Source organism: Gorilla gorilla, chromosome 9 (assembly GCF_029281585.2).
Source record: "Gorilla gorilla gorilla isolate KB3781 chromosome 9, NHGRI_mGorGor1-v2.1_pri, whole genome shotgun sequence".
Taxonomy (NCBI): Eukaryota; Metazoa; Chordata; class Mammalia; order Primates; family Hominidae; genus Gorilla; species Gorilla gorilla.
In genome coordinates, this window is record NC_073233.2 from 73877050 (window position 1) to 73894465 (window position 17416).

Sequence of the window (17416 nt, forward strand, 5' to 3'; positions counted from 1 at the left end):
AGCCTGAGCAACAGAGTGAGATCCTATCTCAAGGGAAAAAAACAAAACAAAACAAAAAAAACAGGGAACGTGGGAAGGAAGCGTTCCCTGACGATACTGGTTATAGCGGGTCTGAAGCTGGGCTGTGGAATTGGAGATCTCGGGAAAACAACACCCGTTGGAGCCACGACCCTAGGAGTCCACTAAGCGAGCGCCCATTGTAGAAGGGAGGTGTCTACGGAAAGACCGTGAGGTGGTGAACACCCCGTTGCCGGTGAAGTGCAAGCGCAGTGAGGCCGGGGAGAAACTTCCAGCCACGAAGACACTGACTTAATGGGCTCTAAGTCCTTCCAGTTCTGGGATCCCACCTCCGGGTTAATTCCGCTGCCCTTGAGGAGCGCATGCGCAATGGGACCACTCGCTCAAAGAACCCACCCGACCCGAGACGGCGCGAATGTGCAGTCGAGCGCTGATCCCGGCCTTCCCATGAGCCTCTGGGGCAGGCTCCAAGGCGAGCGACGGAAGCAGCCGCTCTTAGTTTCCGGCAACACGACAGCGGCTGCCGAGCGACCCGGAAGTATTTCCATTTTGCGTTGTCTGGGCTCGGCGGCAGCCGGGCTCGGAGTGGACGTGCCACTATGGGGTCGTCCAAGAAGCATCGCGGAGAGAAGGAGGCGGCCGGGACGACGGCGGCGGCCGGCACCGGGGGTGCCACCGAGCAGCCGCCGCGGCACCGGGAACACAAAAAACACAAGCACCGGAGTGGCGGCAGTGGCGGTAGCGGTGGCGAACGACGGAAGCGGAGCCGGGAACGTGGGGGCGAGCGCGGGAGCGGGCGGCGCGGGGCCGAAGCTGAGGCCCGGAGCAGCACGCACGGGCGGGAGCGCAGCCAGGCAGAGCCCTCGGAGCGGCGCGTGAAGCGGGAGAAGCGCGATGACGGCTACGAGGCCGGTGAGGAGGCGGGGCCTGTGCTGGGGGCGGGTCGGGCAGGGGTCCCGGAACGCGTGGGTCTGGGTGTGCGCGCAGTGTCAGCGAAGCTCTTCAGGCCAGGAAACCCCCAAGCTGTCTACCAGCTCTATTAAATAGTCTTTCTACGGGATCCCTTGAGCCCAGGAGTTAGAGGCTGCAGTGAGCTGCGGTCCCGCCAGTGTACTCCAGCCTGGGCAACAAAGCGAGACTCTGTCTCAAAAAGAAAAAAGTCTTTCTACGGTTGTTTGGGATTAGAGGTTGACTTTCTCCACTTAGCTCCTTGAGGACAGAGGGCTTCTGTTTTCCTCAGTTGTCTGGTACAATCAGATTCTCAATAAATATGTTGAATGAGTGAATGAAATAGTGTCAGCATATACGGAGGCAAGAAAAACCTGGTATTGGACGAATCGTGTAGGGCGCATGGTAGAGAAAAGAGGGAGTAAGATAGACAGGGATGTGAACACAAAGGACCCTGTACTGTAGGCTCTGTTAAGAACTGTAGATTGTCTTGAGGATAGTAGGGAGCCATGGATGTGAGTTGAGGAGTGAGTTGCTCAGATCCGTATTTTGTAAACATCACTGGATTGAGAACTTAGTCAAAGGTAGTCAGGACTGGAGACCAGGAAACCAGGAGGGCTATAGGCCAGGGGAGGGCTGATGGTGGCCTGCACCAAGGCAGCAGCAGTGGGATTGAGAGAAGTGGACAGGTTGGAGAGGTGTTTTGGAGGAGGAATGAACAGAACTCAGCACTTGTATGAGGGTGGGAAGAAGGAATGGAGGATGACTCCTTGAATTTTGGCTTGAGCAGCCAGATAGGTAGTGGGTGTCATTTCTACTGAAATTGAGGAGTAGGGAAGAGAAGCAGATTTGGAGCGGGGGTGGGGGGAGATAGTTCACTTTTGGGGTTGTCAAGGTTGATGGTAATGGGGAAATCCAGAGTTTGGACTGGATAAAGCCATTGGGAGTTAGTATCTGGGTGGCCAGTGAAGCCCCTGAAAGAATGTGACATGAGAAGAAGGGGTCAGGACTAGAACCTGAGAAATGCCCTTATGTTAGTAGTAGGCAGAGAAAGATGTTACCAAAAAAAGGAGACAGAGTAACCAAAAAGGCAGGAAAACCTTTGTGTCATGGGAACTTTGGGAAGAGAATGTTGTTAGAAGGAGGGAGTGATCAGCAGTCCCACATACCGCAGGAGACCAAGCAAAACCAGAACCGAAAAGAACCCACTAGATTTAGAAACGAGGAGGCTGGTGACCTTGGGGAGCCTGGAGAGGTTGGGATCCACAGCCCAGGTGGAGAGAGAAGCCTTTAAGATAAAGGAGAAGGTAGGATACGGGATGGGAATGCAGGAAAGGAAGAGTTGTTTTTCTGTTTTGTTTTATTTTTTTGAGACAAAGTCTTGCTCCATTGCCCAGGCTAGAGTGCAGTGGCACGATCTCAGCTCACTGCAAGCTCTGCCTCCTGGGTTCAACCAATTCTCCTACCTCAGCCTCCCGAGTACCTGGGATTACAGGTGCGCACCACCGTGCCTGGCTAATTTTTATATTTTTAGTAGAGACGGGGTTTCACCATCTTGGCCAGGCTGGTCTTGAACTTCTGACCTCGTGATCCATCTGCCTCGGCCTCCCAAAGTGCTGGGATTACAGGCATGACCCACCATACCCGGCCCAGACCTTGTCTCTTAAAAAAAATGAAAGAAAAAAGTAGAGGGCAGAGTGGTGACTACAGCAGTTTGGATGTCTTGGGTCAGGAAAGGAAGGTGCACAGAAGAGGCAGGGCTCTGAGACTGGACTCGGGCAGAGGAGCTGCTGGGGAGCTTGGGTGGAAGAAGCTGCTGTTTTCTGGTGTTTCAGCAGGCCCAGGTGCTGGTGAGGGGCCCTCATCTTTGATCCTGCAGCTGGAGCCAACGATGCTGGCTTCTTGGCCCTGTGTTCAGCTCCTGAGCCATGCTTCTTCTTGTTCCAGCTGCCAGCTCCAAAACTAGCTCAGGCGATGCCTCCTCACTCAGCATCGAGGAGACTAAGTGAGTACTGTCTTCCTTGTTTTTACTTTGTTTTTCTAAGAGAGGTGGCTCTGGGGCCAGCACGGGGGAGGCTTTCTCACATGAAAGTGTGCTAATCAGAGTTGGAAAGATTGTTTAAATCATCCTAGCCAACAGTTGACTTATAAAAGAGAAAACTAAAACCTAAGAGTAAAGTGGCATTCACTGGTTAGACGCAGACCAGGCCGGCGCCCATGTTTCCTGCTTTGGAGGCCAGGGCCCTTCCCAGTGTCCTAGGCTGCCTGGGGCAGACTCTGTGTTTGGGACCACTCACTCCCACCCTGTTTCTCCTCCTGTCTGTCTGGAAATGTACATGGCACCCTGTGTCTTTAATAGCCCCTTACACTTGTATCTCTTGTTGTCAGTAAACTCCGGGCAAAGTTGGGGCTGAAACCCTTGGAGGTTAATGCCATCAAGAAGGGTGAGTATGGGGCTGAGGATAGGGTTTGGGGGAAAGAGGCCATCTGAAGGGGTCTTTGAAGAAGGTGGGGTTAGAGGGCAGATTCAGCACTGTTTAGTGCTCTTACGCATGCATATTTGCCGGAAGGCATGAGGTCCCTCCTTGCTGGTATAATGGGGATCTGGGGCTCCGCCTGCTCTCTGAGTTGGAGCCGTGGCCGTCGCATACTCACTCTGGCTGTGAGGAGTTGTTAGATGGACTGGAAGATGTGCACACTTGCTGCAGACTGGGCTGTGCGGGGGTGGGTTTCTTGTTTTTCTTTAAAGCACGATTTGAGGGGCTTTGGAAGCCACAGAGGGTCCTGTCGTGCTGCATGGGTTGGCCAGGAGTGTGGGGACGAAGGGGGAGCAGGGAGGTGAAGGATTGTTCCTTCCTGTCCTGACCCCTTCTGGCCCCCTGAGCTGGAAGGGGGCAGGGTGAGTGGCTCCCTCCTCTCCCCACCAGCCATGGGCGGGCATAGCCTCACGTCTGGGCCCCCCTTCCAGAGGCGGGCACCAAGGACGAGCCCGTGACAGCTGATGTCATCAACCCTATGGCCTTGCGACAGCGAGAGGAGCTGCGGGAGAAGCTGGCGGCTGCCAAGGAGAAGCGCCTGCTGAACCAAAAGCTGGGGTGAGGGGTCCTGGCCAGGGCAGGCAAGGGAAGGGCTGGGGAGGCCACCATCCTTGGCTGCCTCTTGAGTGGGGTGGGGAGCAGGAGCTGGGCTCCTCGAGCATCACTTTCTCCCCTCTTCAGGAAGATAAAGACCCTAGGAGAGGATGACCCCTGGCTGGACGACACTGCAGCCTGGATCGAGAGGAGCCGGCAGCTGCAGAAGGAGAAGGACCTGGCAGAGAAGAGGGTGAGCACCTGGGCAGCATGGGGTGGTCGCCTAGTGCTTCTGGTGGCCTGATGGCACTGAGGCGGGGGCCGACCCCAGAGAGGTGAGACGGGGCTTGGAGAGGGGAAGGGCAGTGGTTGGTAGCATCCACTTTGGATTCTCAGCAGCTTTCCTGCAAGGCCTGCCCTTTTTGCACTCCGCTTGGTAGAGCCCTGAGTGTTTTCTGATGATGCTGAGTGGCCTGAAGTCCTAGGTCACCCCTCCCTGTCCCATAGGCCAAGTTACTGGAGGAGATGGACCAAGAGTTTGGTGTCAGCACTCTGGTGGAGGAGGAGTTCGGGCAGAGGCGGCAGGTGAGGCTGCAGCAGGGGTGGTACAGGGGGCACTGGTGGCCTCGCTACCAGAATCCCGAGGTTGGGTGCGTGGAGGGAGGTTCCTGACTCACCGATTCTTCCCTTAGGACCTGTACAGTGCCCGGGACCTGCAGGGCCTCACTGTGGAGCATGCCATTGATTCCTTCCGAGAAGGGGAGACAATGATCCTCACCCTCAAGGACAAAGGTAATGTGAGCTGGGTGCCCTGGGTGGGGGCACAGCCTCTGCTGAGTTGCGGACAAGTGTGAATGGCCACTGCTCTGTGCTGCCCCCAGGCGTGCTGCAGGAGGAGGAGGACGTGCTGGTGAACGTGAACCTGGTGGATAAGGAGCGGGCAGAGAAAAATGTGGAGCTGCGGAAGAAGAAGCCTGACTACCTGCCCTATGCCGAGGACGAGAGCGTGGACGACCTGGCGCAGGCACGGCCTGGGCAGGCTGGGCAGCGGGGGCTGAGGTGGAGAATGTCGGGAATGGGGGCTCTGAGGAGGTGGTGGCTCAGTGGCTTTTCAGGAGCCAGCCTGGGTCCCAACCTGTACCTCTTGCCTTGCAGCAAAAACCTCGCTCTATCCTGTCCAAGTATGACGAAGAGCTTGAAGGGGAGCGGCCACATTCCTTCCGCTTGGAGCAGGGCGGCACAGCTGATGGCCTGCGGGAGCGGGAGCTGGAGGAGATCCGGGCCAAGCTGCGGCTGCAGGCTCAGTCCCTGAGCACGGTGGGGCCCCGGCTGGCCTCCGAATACCTCACGCCTGAGGAGATGGTGAGCCCTCCCGTGCCTTATACTCGGGGTCACGATTCTCCCTCCCTCTGGGGCTCCTGCCCTGCCCACAGGCACTGAGAAGACAGGGCGAGTATTTGTGTTCACAAAGCGCTTGGCCTCGCGGGCGAGCACTAAATGGCAAAGGGGGGAGGCAGCAGGTGTGGACAGGTCAGGGCTGCTGAGCCAGATGGGCCCCAGTCTGTTTCGGCTTTGCCATGCTGCCAGCTCGTGCCTTGGATAAACCATTTAACTGTGAGCCTGGGGCACCCCATCTGGAATGGCAGTGACAGGAGCCGCCTCCTGAGGTTGCTGTGAGGATGAGTGACAGCGTGGGTGAGGGGTGACTGGAGAGGTGTGCGTGGATTCTGTCCACAGGGTGACTGTGTGAACGTGAGGTAGACAGCTGGTGCGGTAGGCGTCTTCCTCAGTGGGTAAGAGCAGGACTCTGGAGCCAGACTGCCCAGCTCTCCCACCTAGGAGCTGGGCAACCTTGGGGAAGGTACTTAACCTCTCTATGCCCCAGTTTCCCTAGCTCACCAGTGGAATTGAGATAGTAACCACCCCACGTGTTGCTCGTGTGGGAAGCGCTCAGGACACTGGCTAGCACAGAGGAACACCAAAGAAGTGTTCACCCTCGAGGGCTTGTGGCGGCCTGCCTTTCTGTTGCCCCCGCCCCGTGTCTCACCCCTCTTCCCTTAAGGTGACCTTTAAAAAGACCAAGCGGAGGGTGAAGAAAATCCGCAAGAAGGAGAAGGAGGTAGTAGTGCGGGCAGATGACTTGCTGCCTCTCGGGGACCAGACTCAGGATGGGGACTTTGGTTCCAGGTGGGCTTGGACACGGTGGTGGGGCGAGATGGCTGGGCTGGGGTGGCCTGGGGGCCGGTGCTCACCAGAGAGGCCTTCTTCCCTCAGACTGCGGGGACGGGGTCGCCGCCGAGTTTCCGAGGTGGAGGAGGAGAAGGAGCCTGTGCCTCAGCCCGTGCCGTCGGACGACACCCGAGTGGAGAACATGGACATCAGTGATGAGGGTGAGGGCCGGGCCAGGGGGTGGGAGGGGCAGGGACAGGAGCCGCGGGTTGGAGGAGATGGTCTGAGCAGGCATCATCCCCTGTGTTTCCCCCAGAGGAAGGTGGAGCTCCACCGCCGGGGTCCCCGCAGGTGCTGGAGGAGGACGAGGCGGAGCTGGAGCTGCAGAAGCAGCTGGAGAAGGGACGCCGGCTGCGACAGTTACAGCAGCTACAGCAGCTGCGAGACAGTGGCGAGAAGGTGAGGCTGGGCACGGGCAGGCCTAGGGCTACCAGTGCGTCGGCAGTCACCTGTCCTCACGAGCACCTGTGTCATAGGCGACAGCCACATTCCTGTCTGAAGCCTCTTTTCCATTTGTTTTTTGTTTTCTGGTTTTTTTTTTTGTTTTTTTTTTCTGAGACAGAGTTTTGTTCTTTCGCCCAGGCTGGAATGCAGTGGCGCAGCCTCAGCTCACTGCAACCTCCACCTCCCAGGTTCAAGTGATTCTTATTCCTCAGCCTCCCGAGTAGCTGGGATTACAGGCGCGCGCCACCAGACCCGGCTAATTTTTATATTTTTAGTAGAGACGGGGTTTCACCATGTTGGCCAGGCTGGTCTCCAACTCCTGACCTCATGATCTGCCTGCCTCTGCCTCCAAAAATGCTAAAATTACAGGTGTGTGCCACCGCGCCCAGCCCTCTTTTCTGTTTAAAGTCATGTTTTGCAAAAATTTTTAGATGCCTGCTTTAGTAGGGGATCCTTTCCTTGCCTCTCTCTTCTGTGCATGTTTGTTGAATGCCTGCCGTGAGTAGTGCATTGTTCTTGGGCCGAGAAGGTCATTGGTGAACAGGACAGCCATGGGGCCCTGGGCTCATGGAGCTGGCTTTCTAGAGTGTGTGGGGGAGAGCGTGGGCAGCAGCAGTGACTTTGTGAATGCAGGAACGGTAATTTCTGATGGTGGTGGGAGCTGGGCACTCAGTAAACCAAGATAACGTGCCGGGGGTTGGGATCTTAGATGGGAGAGTGCAGGGAAGACCTTTCCAAGGTACTAGTTCATCTGAGACTTGAGTCACACAGAGGAGCCAGCCTTGCGGGGGGTTAGGGGTGGCAGCAGGTGGACAGGCTGGCATTTAGGTAGTAGACGAACCAGCAGGTGTCTCAGGAGAAGCGACCTTAGAGTGCCTGAGGGCCAGGGAGGCTGGAGCAGAGCAGAGAGTGAGGGGTGGCATGAGCTGAGATGGAGAGGTAGGGGCCAACGCAAGGGGAGCCTTGAGCCCATGGTTGTCGCTGCCCCACAGGCACAGTGGGCCGGGCACTACTTACATGTTCTGTGTTTGTTGATTCATTCCATCCTCCCAGCAACACCCTATGAGGAAGGTTCTGTCACCTCCATCATTCCAGAGGCCACACTTTTAGCCCTACCCCACACTTCTCACCTAGGAAGAAGCCAAGAAAGCGTGTCCAGGAGAGGGAGCAAGGGAGGGAAGCTTCTGATACTACTGGGAGGCAAAGTGGGGACAGTTGCAGTGGATTCAGGACCGGGAGGACAGGGGAGTTGAAGAAGTGAGGGCTGAACCCGGGACGGAGGCCAGGCTTACTGTTGAAGGGCTGGAGAGGACGTATTTGAGGTTTAAGGGCATATGGTCTCTGTCAGGCACCTTGGATGCTGTGCTGTTATAGGGAAAACAGCCAAGACAGTCTGTAAGTGAGTGGGCGTGGCTGGGTTCCAGTAATACTTTATTTCTAAGAACAGGTGCTGGGACATAGTTTGCCCGGCTAAAAAGGAACAGAGAAATGGGGCAATAGGCTGACAGGGCTGTTTTATGACTGAAATGAACATAAGGGTTTCTAGCCCCGTGGATCTCAGCCTGCCTGCACATTAGACTCACCTAGGAGGTTGTTTTTGTTGTTGTTTTAAGAAACAAGGTCTCGCTCTGTTGCCCAGGCTGGAGTGCAGTAGTGCAATCATAGTTCACTACAGCCTTGAACTCCTGGGCTCAAGGGATCCTCCTGCCTCAGGCTCTCAAGTAGCCAAGACCACAGGCGTGCGCCTGTGGGTCTCAGTGTGTTGCCCGGGCTGGTCTCAAATTCCTGAGCTCAAACGATCCTCTCGTCTCCACCTCCCAAAGTGCTGGGGTTACAGGCATGAGCCACCAGGCCCGGTGTAGCCTAGAAAGTTTTTGTTGTTGTTTGAGACGGAGTCTCGCTCTGTCACCAGGCTGGAGTGCAGTGGCGCGATCTCGGCTCACTGCAACCTCCACGTCCCGGGCTCAAGCAATTCTCCTGCCTCAGCCTCCTGAGTAGCTGGAACTACAGGTGCATGCCACCATGCCCAGCTGATTTTTGTATTTTTTAGAAGAAACAGGGTTTCACCATGTTGGTCAGGCTAGTCTCAAACTCCTCACCTCGTGATCCACCCGCCTCAGCCTCCCAAAGTGCTGGAATTAGAGGCATGAACCACCACACCCGGCCACCTAGAAGGTTTTTTAAACATATGAGCCACACCCCACACACTGTGCGGGCAAAAAAGTGGAAAGCCTATCACAGTGAACACCTCTGTCCTCTAGAGTCAGTAATTATAAACATTGTTACAGTTCTTTTCTTTCTCTTCTTTTTTTCCTGACCACTGGGAGTTGCAGATATCATGACACTGCATCCTTAACGACTTCAGCAGGCATCTGGCGAAATCAGGGCCTTCTCCCGCATAGCCACACTGCCCTAACAAGCCCATAAATGCTGTAAAACAGCAGCTCGCATGCCAACATTTTCCAGTTATCCCCCAAAATGTCTTTTTAGTTTTTTGTTGTAAGCAGCATCCAATCAAGTTTCCCACCCGCAAAGGAGCCTTTTCTGACTACTGGAGATTCTAGAGTATGTGGGAGACACATTTATGACGGAAGAAGAAAAAGATCTCGGCAGGCGGTGCTGGGGCCTAGAGTGCAAGTGGAGGGTGGGCTTGAGTGAAGCCAGCTTGTGTCGTCATTTATTTTGGGAGGGAAGGTGGGGAGGGCACAGCAGCTGTGGGTGACTTTGTTTAGGGGAAGTCAAGGCAGCCCATGTCCGATTGTTCTGGTGTTTTCCAGTGAAGAGGTGGCAGAGGTGGCGGTGCAAAGAGACGGGAGATGCTGTTCTGGAGAGTGGAGAGCAGATACACCCTGGGAGAAGAGCAGGCCTGCCAGTGGCAGTGTGGATGGTGGGATTCATGAGCTGCTGAGGAGGGGGGTGGTGGGATTCATGAGCTGAGGAGGGGGATGGTGGGATTCAGGAGCTGAGGAGGGGGGTGGTGGGATTAATGCCCTGAAGCAGTGGATAGTGGGATTGAGGATTGGGTTTTCTAGGGAGGAGGGACAAGGCAGTTAAGGGTTTCACAAAGGAGAGGTTCTGTTGATTTCCCCCTGAGTCTAAACTGGGTAATGAGGGACATAACAGAGAATGATGGGTGTGAGGACAGGGCCTGGAGTCGTGATGTGGTTGAAGAATTACTGGATTGAAGTTAATGCAGTCAATGAGCTAGAAAGAAAGGCTGGAGAGGACAGAAAGGATCCTTGGAATTGAGGGGTTGTTTTGTTTTGTGATAGTGTCTCACTTTGTCACCCAGGCTGGGGTGCAGTGGCTCTATCTCAGCTCACTGCAATTTCCATCTCCTAAAGGTGCTCTGTCCACATACAGTCATTGGGGGTTAGGGCTTCCCCATATGAATTTAGGGGGTACACAATTCCTAGATAGGACAACATATTGTCAAGATGTCCATCTCATGTAGTTCATTTCTAGGTTAAATGCAACTCCAGTAAAAATCCCAATAGGGATTATTTTGGAAGCTGGAAAACTGATTCTGAAATTGGATAAAGTAGGGGCATTGTGGCAGTGTGGGATTGCATAAGTATAGACTAACAGAACAGAGAGACCAGACAGCGTGGCCCCGAGACAGAATCGTGTCCCAGTGGGAAGAGTCGCTCGTCAGTGCAGCGAGTGGGCGTGGGACAGTCAGTTATCTATTTGGGGAAAAAATGAAATTGGGTTTGTACCTCACACCTTGCAGATAGATTAAGAACTTCAAAGTAAAAACTTCACATTTTGGAATCAAATTAAGGAAATTACATTTATAACTTTTTGGTAGAAAAGATTTTTTAAGTTGTCAGCATAGCCAAGGCAGGAGAATTGCTTGAGGCCAGGAATTTGAGACCAGCCTGGGCAACACAGCAAGACCACCCCCCCACCAACCCCATCTCTAAAAATGTTTTTTTAATTAGCTGGGCATAGTGGCCTGTGTCTGAAGCCTCAGCTACGCCGGAGGCTAAGGCAGGAGGATTGCTTGAATCTAGGAGTTTGAGGTTATAGTCAGCTATGATAGACTATAGCTGACTATATCACAGATAGCTATGATAGCCTGGGTGATAGAACAAGATCCTGTCTCAAAAAAAAAAAAAAAAAAACCAAGAAACCCACAGGTTCCATGGGTGAGTTTCTTCAAGAAACCATGAAGAAAAAAGTGAACATGTAACTACATAGAAATTGAGAACGTGGCCGGGCGCCATGGCTCACGCCTGTAATCCCAGCACTTTGGGAGGCCAAGGCGGGCGGATCACGAGGTCAGGAGATGAGACCATCCTGGCCAACACAGTGAAGCCCTGTCTCTACTAAAAAAAACACAAAAAAATTAGCCAGACTTGGTGGCGGGCACCTGTAGTCCCAGCTACTAGGGAGGCTGAGGCAGGAGAATGGTGTGAACCCAGGAGGTGGAGCTTGCAGTGAGCCGAGATCGCGCCACTGCACTCCAGCCTGGGTGACAGAGCGAGACTCTGTCTCAAAAAAAAAAAAAAAAAAGAAATTGAGAACGTAAGTCTTTTTTTTGTTTTTTTTTTTGTTTTTTTTGTTTTTTTTTTTTTTTACAAAACATATCATGAAGAATATAAAAAGGCAGACCAAATAGAGAAGATATTTGCCCATATATACCACCAAGAATGGGTTGGTGTCAAGAGTATACAAACAGACAAAACAAATCAGCACAACAGAAAAATAGGCGAAAGATGTAGATAAGACAGGCAGTTCACAGAAGAGAAAGCCTAACTCACCAGTAAAATACCCGGTGAATCCCGTTTCAGGAGGGATCACGGAAAGGTGAACCAAAACAGTGAGGCACCTGCCACCTGCCAACAATTCCGCAGAAAGGTCCAAGCCTGACAGTAGCGAGTAGGAGTAAAGGACATGGAGCGGCCAGAGTCCTCAGCCACGCTGCTCACAGCCATGGGCAGGAGTCTCATCAGATGAGAGGGAATGTGTGCGTGCCCAGGGCCCACCCCACACCTCTCCTGAGTGTGCCCATGTGCACCAGGAGACATTGTCAGTGGGCCTGCAGCCGCAGTACTTGGGACAAAAAAAGTCCATCCTCGGTGGGCTAGAGAGCCAGATCAAGGAGCATCCAGCTCACGGGCTGTGATTCCATAGTGGAAACTGATGAGCTACAGCTGTGTGCATCAGGGTTACTCTCAGGGGCACAGATTTTTTTACATAACAAATCACAGAAGAGTCATACAGTGTGACTCAGGTTATAGAATAATTAATACACAACAAAATAACTGTTCAGGGGCAGGTCCTTATGTGCCAAAGCCATGAAGACAAGCCAGTGAGTCATGACCATGGATGGGGAGGGGACACTCAGGTCTGGGCAGGGCATTAGTGATGCTGCCCCAGCCCCAGGCAGAGGGACATGGGTGTGTGTTTAGTTACTGTTTTAAAAACTATATCAGCGTCTGGGTGCGGTGGCTCACACCTGTAATATCAGCACTTTGGGAGGCCTAGGCAGGTGGATCACAAGATCAGGAGATTGAGACCATCCTGGCTAACATGGTGAAACCCCCTCTCTACTAAAAATACAAAAAAAAAAAAAAATTAGCAGAGCATGGTGGTGCATGCCTGTAATCCCAGCTGCTCAGGAGGCTGAGGCAGGAGAATCACTTGAACCCGAGAGGTGGAGGTTGCAGTGAGCCAAGATCGTGCCACTTCACTCCAGCCTGGCCAACAGTGAGACTCTGTCTCGAAAAAAAAAAAAAACAAAAAAAAAACGTATCAGCTGGGTGTGGTGGTTCACACCTATAGTCCCAGCACTTTGGGAGGCCGAGGTGAGTGGATCACTTGAAGTTGGTTTCGGGACCAGCCTGGGCAACATGGTGAAACCCTGTCTCTACTAAAAATACAAAAATTAGCTGGTTGTGGAGGCATGCACCTGTAGTCCCAGCTACTTAGGAGGCTGAGGCAGGAGGATCACTTGAACCTGGGAGGTGGAGGTTGCAGTGAGCCTAGATCACCCCATTGCACTCCAGCATGGGTGATAGAGTGAGATGGTCTCAATAAATAAGTAGCATATGATGCATTAGATATACCTCGTTTTATGTTTACAATGTTCATTAAAAAATAAATGTTCCTGGCCAGGCGCGGTGGCTCACGTCTGTAACCCCAACACTTTGGGAGGCCAAGGCAGGCAGATCACGAGGTCAGGAGATGGAGACCATCCAGGCTAGTACGGTGAAACCCCGTCTCTACTGAAAAAAAATACAAAAAAATTAGCTGGGCGTGGTGGCGGGCGCCTGTAGTCCCTGCTACTCGGGAGGCTGAGGCAGGAGAATGGTGTGAACCCAGGAGGCGGAGCTTGCAGTGAGCTGAGATCGCACCACTGCACTCCAGCCTGGGCGACAAAGCGAGACTGTGTCTCAAAAAGAAATAAAAATTAAAAAACAAACAAACAAATGTTCCTGGATGTCCTGGAAGACTTTTTTTTTTTTTTTTTTTTTGAGACAGGGTATTGCTCTGTTGCCCAGGCTTGAGTGCAGTGGCAAGATCACGGCTCACCATAGCCTCGGCCTCCAGGCTCAAGCAATCCACCCACCCCAGCCTCCCAAGTAGCTGAGACTACAGGCATACACCACCATGCCTGGTTGATCTTTGTATTTTTTGTAGAGACTGTGCTTCACCTTATTGTCCAGGCTGGTCTCGAACTCCTGGGCTCAAGTGATCCTCCAGCCTCGGCCTCCCAAAGTGCTAGGATTATAGATGTGAGCAACCACCCGGCCCCTGGAATAATTTTTTTTTTTTTTTTCGAGACGGGGTTTCGCTCTGTTGCCCACTCTTTTGAGTGCAGTGGTGTGATCTTGGCAACCTTGATCTCCCAAGCTCAAGCAGTCCTCCCACCTCAGCCTCCCCAGTAGCTGGGACTATGGGCGTGTGTGACCACAATGTCTAATTTTTATGTTTTTTGTAGAGATGGGATTTGGGTATGTTGCCCAGGCTGGTCTCTATCTCCGGAACTCAAGCAATCCACCCACCTCAGAAGATTTTTTTTAAAAAATGAATGTAATATAAAACGAAAGAGGGGTGCAGAAGTGGACATAGTGACTCGAACCTTCACTGAGGACTGAGGACTTTGCTGTCTGGGCTGCGGGATTGAGGGAGAAGTTTTTTAAAGAGGGGAGATGGTAATCATTGTGTGTGGCTGGGCATCTGCGACAGGAGGGAAAGCAGAGGGTGCTGGTGCCCATGTGGGGGTCGCTGGATTCAGTGCTGGCAGCATGAGTGAGTTCTCTTCCCATGTCACGGAACCTGCTTTCTTGGTGAAGCAGGAAGCGAGAAGCTGGGCCATGGGAAGTCAAAAGCGTGGGCCACCTCACCACCCTGCGGGTTCTAGAAGTACTGTCTACAGAGTCCTGAAACCGGAGTTTGTCGGGGGAGGGGCGGGTGGCAGGAGGGAGCCTGGAGGAAGGAGTTTGAGGCTGAGGTAGTGTGCGAGGGGCTTTGGAGGGGGATTGGCACAGGCCTGGTCAGGAAGGCCCTGTAGGATGTTGGGTATTCATTCAAAGGGCATCCAAACCCATTGATGGGTTTGGAGCAGAAGAGTGACCTCAGTGAAAGAGGTGCAGAGTGGAGTTAGGAGGCAGATAGCAGCTGGGCCTACATGGGCTGTGGGCGTGGCCTGTCTGGCTGCTGCCAGGGAGGACCCTTAGGTTCCTGGGTCTCAATGGCATCACCCCAGAAACTGCTGGGTTTGCCCACAGCCGCTCCCTCCCCCAGGTGGTGGAGATTGTGAAGAAGCTGGAGTCTCGCCAGCGGGGCTGGGAGGAGGATGAGGATCCCGAGCGGAAGGGGGCCATCGTGTTCAACGCCACGTCCGAGTTCTGCCGCACCTTGGGGGAGATCCCCACCTACGGGCTGGCTGGCAATCGCGAGGAGCAGGAGGAGCTCATGGTGCGTCTGGGGCGGCCCCGCCCTCTGCTTACCTCGGCTGGGTGGGCTGGCTGGGTGGGCTGGCTGGGGCCAGGGCCGACCCTGGTCTTTTGTGCCCCAGGACTTTGAACGGGATGAGGAGCGCTCAGCCAACGGTGGCTCCGAATCTGACGGGGAGGAGAACATCGGCTGGAGCACGGTGAACCTGGACGAGGAGAAGCAGCAGCAGGATGTGAGGGCCGCACCGCTTGGGGGTGGGCGTTTGGGGGCGCTCAAGCTGGAGATGAGCACCGGGCTCGGTGTCCAGAGCCTCAGCCTCCTCATCCAGAGTGGGCTCTGCAGACCTCCCAGGGCGATCTGAGGAGTAAATGAGGAAATTAAATGTTGTGGAGGGCTGGTGCCTGGCGGGTGGTGACCAGTGGGTGGGGCTGAGAATAGCCGGTATGGCCTGCTAACCACCCCCACCACGTGTCCCGTAGTTCTCTGCTTCCTCCACCACCATCCTGGACGAGGAACCAATCGTGAATAGGGGGCTGGCAGCTGCCCTGCTCCTGTGTCAGAACAAAGGTAGGGAGCTCAAGGCAGCCATGACTTGGGTGGGCTTGGGTGCTGCTGCAGGTGCAGGCAGGGCCCCCTCCGGTCCCCTCTGCTGCCCCTTTCTCTCAGTCCCAATGCTGGAGCCAGCTGCCCGGCCCAGAGCCACTCCTTCCCCTCCACTGTGGCATCTGTCCGTCTGCTCTGCCTTTGAGGCTCCACACCTGCTTGGGGAAGGAGAGGGGAGTTGAAACTGTTCCAGCTGTGGCACAGAGAGCCCTGGCGTTAGGACCCCAGCTCTGCCATTTCCCTGGCCAGTGACCCTTGGCAAGGGGCTCATTTCTGCATCTTTGCTTTGCCTGTAGAACAGGCCTGATGGCTTTCCAGAGGCAAGGAAAGGGAGATGCCCCCACAGGGCCTGCTCTGCCTTCTCAAGCGGCCCTGGAGCTGTGGCTCTCGAGGGGTTGGGAGTCTCACAACCCCTCCGTCCCTAGGGCTGCTGGAGACCACAGTGCAGAAGGTGGCTCGGGTGAAGGCCCCCAACAAGTCGCTGCCCTCAGCCGTGTACTGCATCGAGGATAAGATGTGAGTGTGGTGGGGCCTGTGCAGGGCTGAGGGGCCTGTGCCAGCTCGGAGCTTTGGGCCCACAGCAGGCGGCAGCTCCTCACACTAAGGCCTCCTCTGTCTCGGGCCAGGGCTATCGATGACAAGTACAGCCGGAGGGAGGAATACCGAGGCTTCACACAGGACTTCAAGGAGAAGGACGGCTACAAACCCGACGTTAAGATCGAATACGTGGATGAGACGGGCCGGAAACTCACACCCAAGGAGGTGAGCAGGGCCTTTTGCAGGCGGAGGCCCGGCCTGCCACAGGGAGGCCAAGCCCAGGGCCATGCAATGCCCCAGGGTCCTGGCTCCACCAGCCTCTGGCTGGGGGCCTGGTGAATGCCACGGATGGGGAGGGGGCCCTCAGGGCCGAGGAGGGCTGTGCCTCAGTTTGTCTCTAGTGGGCACAGCAGTCTCTTCGCAAGCCTGGCAGGAGGGTCAGACAGGCACTCGGGACCTCTGCCCTCCTGTCCTCACCTGCGTGAGCCCTTCACCGGCTTTCCTGGCCTGCAGGGCCATTCCAGCGTCCAGGCCCTTCCAGCACTCTCGTAGGCCGCCCGACCCTCCTGCCCTACCACTCAGCTGCCCCCGTGCTCTCTGGGGTTTGTCTCCCTCCAGCCCCAGCCCCAGCCCCAGTGTCCAGGCCCAGCCCCTGTGTGGCAGGTCTCCAGGTTCCCCATGCTCTGCCCCCATGGCAGCGCATCCACTAGCCAAGCTGGTCTCCTGGCCTCTGCTGGGGCCCTGCAGGGTGCCAGCGTCTGTGCTCTTTTCCCATCCCCTTCCCACTGCACCCCAGGCCTGGCATTGGGGTCAATCAACACCCGCCCTGTTATTATACACCTTGTGGGCACAGGTGGCTCCGGCCCCACCCAGGGCCCTGCAGCTCCTCTCATGCCCCGCGTCCCCAGGCTTTCCGGCAGCTGTCCCACCGCTTCCATGGTAAGGGCTCAGGCAAGATGAAGACAGAGCGGCGGATGAAGAAGCTGGACGAGGAGGCGGTGGGTGCCCTTGGGGACGTGGGGGGACCTGTGCCTGCCGGGGCAGGGGTGGCTGGTGTGTGGGGCCTGCTGCAGCCCTTTCTGAGTGGCCCCAACCCCTCAGCTCCTGAAGAAGATGAGCTCCAGTGACACGCCCCTGGGCACCGTGGCCCTGCTCCAGGAGAAGCAGAAGGCTCAGAAGACCCCCTACATCGTGCTCAGTGGCAGCGGCAAGAGCATGAACGCGTGAGTGGCTCGAGGCTGGTGGGGTAGGGTGTGGTGGGGAGGGGTGGCGTGGCCTGTGCCCGCCTCTGCAGCCTCACGCCCCTGTTCTTCTCTGCAGGAACACCATCACCAAGTGACAGCGCCCTCCCGCCCCAGCCCTGCCTCAACCTTCATATTAAATAAAGCTCCCTCCTTATTTTTTCCTCCCTGGTCGTGGTACAGATTCCAGGGTTAGATCTTTGGTTGGGTGTGGCACAGAGTCTGGCTCCTGCTAGGTGAGACCTGGCCATCAAATGACACAAACAACTAAACGATGGAAGAGAGAGCGAGCCCGGGTCCTCTAAGGCTCCTTCCTTCTCCCCTGGCTGTCAGTCACACCTCTGCAGGGCCGGCTCTCTGATAGAAAGTGGAAGGTGGTTTTAGAAACTCATCACCCTGCTCTCTCCTGGCTTTGGG

General features: G+C 55.1%; 1 protein-coding gene across 3 annotated transcripts; it reads left to right on the forward strand.

The window, feature by feature from the left end:
- Positions 1-520: 520 nt before the first annotated feature.
- SART1 (spliceosome associated factor 1, recruiter of U4/U6.U5 tri-snRNP) lies at positions 521-17163 on the forward strand. Of its 3 annotated transcripts, none has more exons than XM_004051539.4 (20): positions 521-930; positions 2914-2971; positions 3355-3410; positions 3935-4061; positions 4185-4290; positions 4545-4622; positions 4730-4829; positions 4919-5061; positions 5193-5399; positions 6100-6224; positions 6312-6427; positions 6523-6665; positions 14466-14639; positions 14740-14850; positions 15098-15185; positions 15647-15737; positions 15848-15983; positions 16667-16756; positions 16860-16981; positions 17079-17163. In XM_004051539.4, the coding sequence occupies exons 1-20, from the start codon at positions 618-620 to the stop codon at positions 17095-17097; spliced, it is 2403 nt and encodes an 800-aa protein (XP_004051587.2). In that variant the 5' UTR covers positions 521-617; the 3' UTR covers positions 17098-17163. The 3 variants fall into 3 exon arrangements, with proteins under 3 accessions (XP_004051587.2, XP_055210505.1, XP_063549322.1); XM_063693252.1 differs by having other exon boundaries at positions 845-930; positions 2802-2971; XM_055354530.2 differs by lacking the exon at positions 3355-3410 and having other exon boundaries at positions 771-930.
- The last annotated feature ends 253 nt before the right edge of the window (positions 17164-17416 follow it).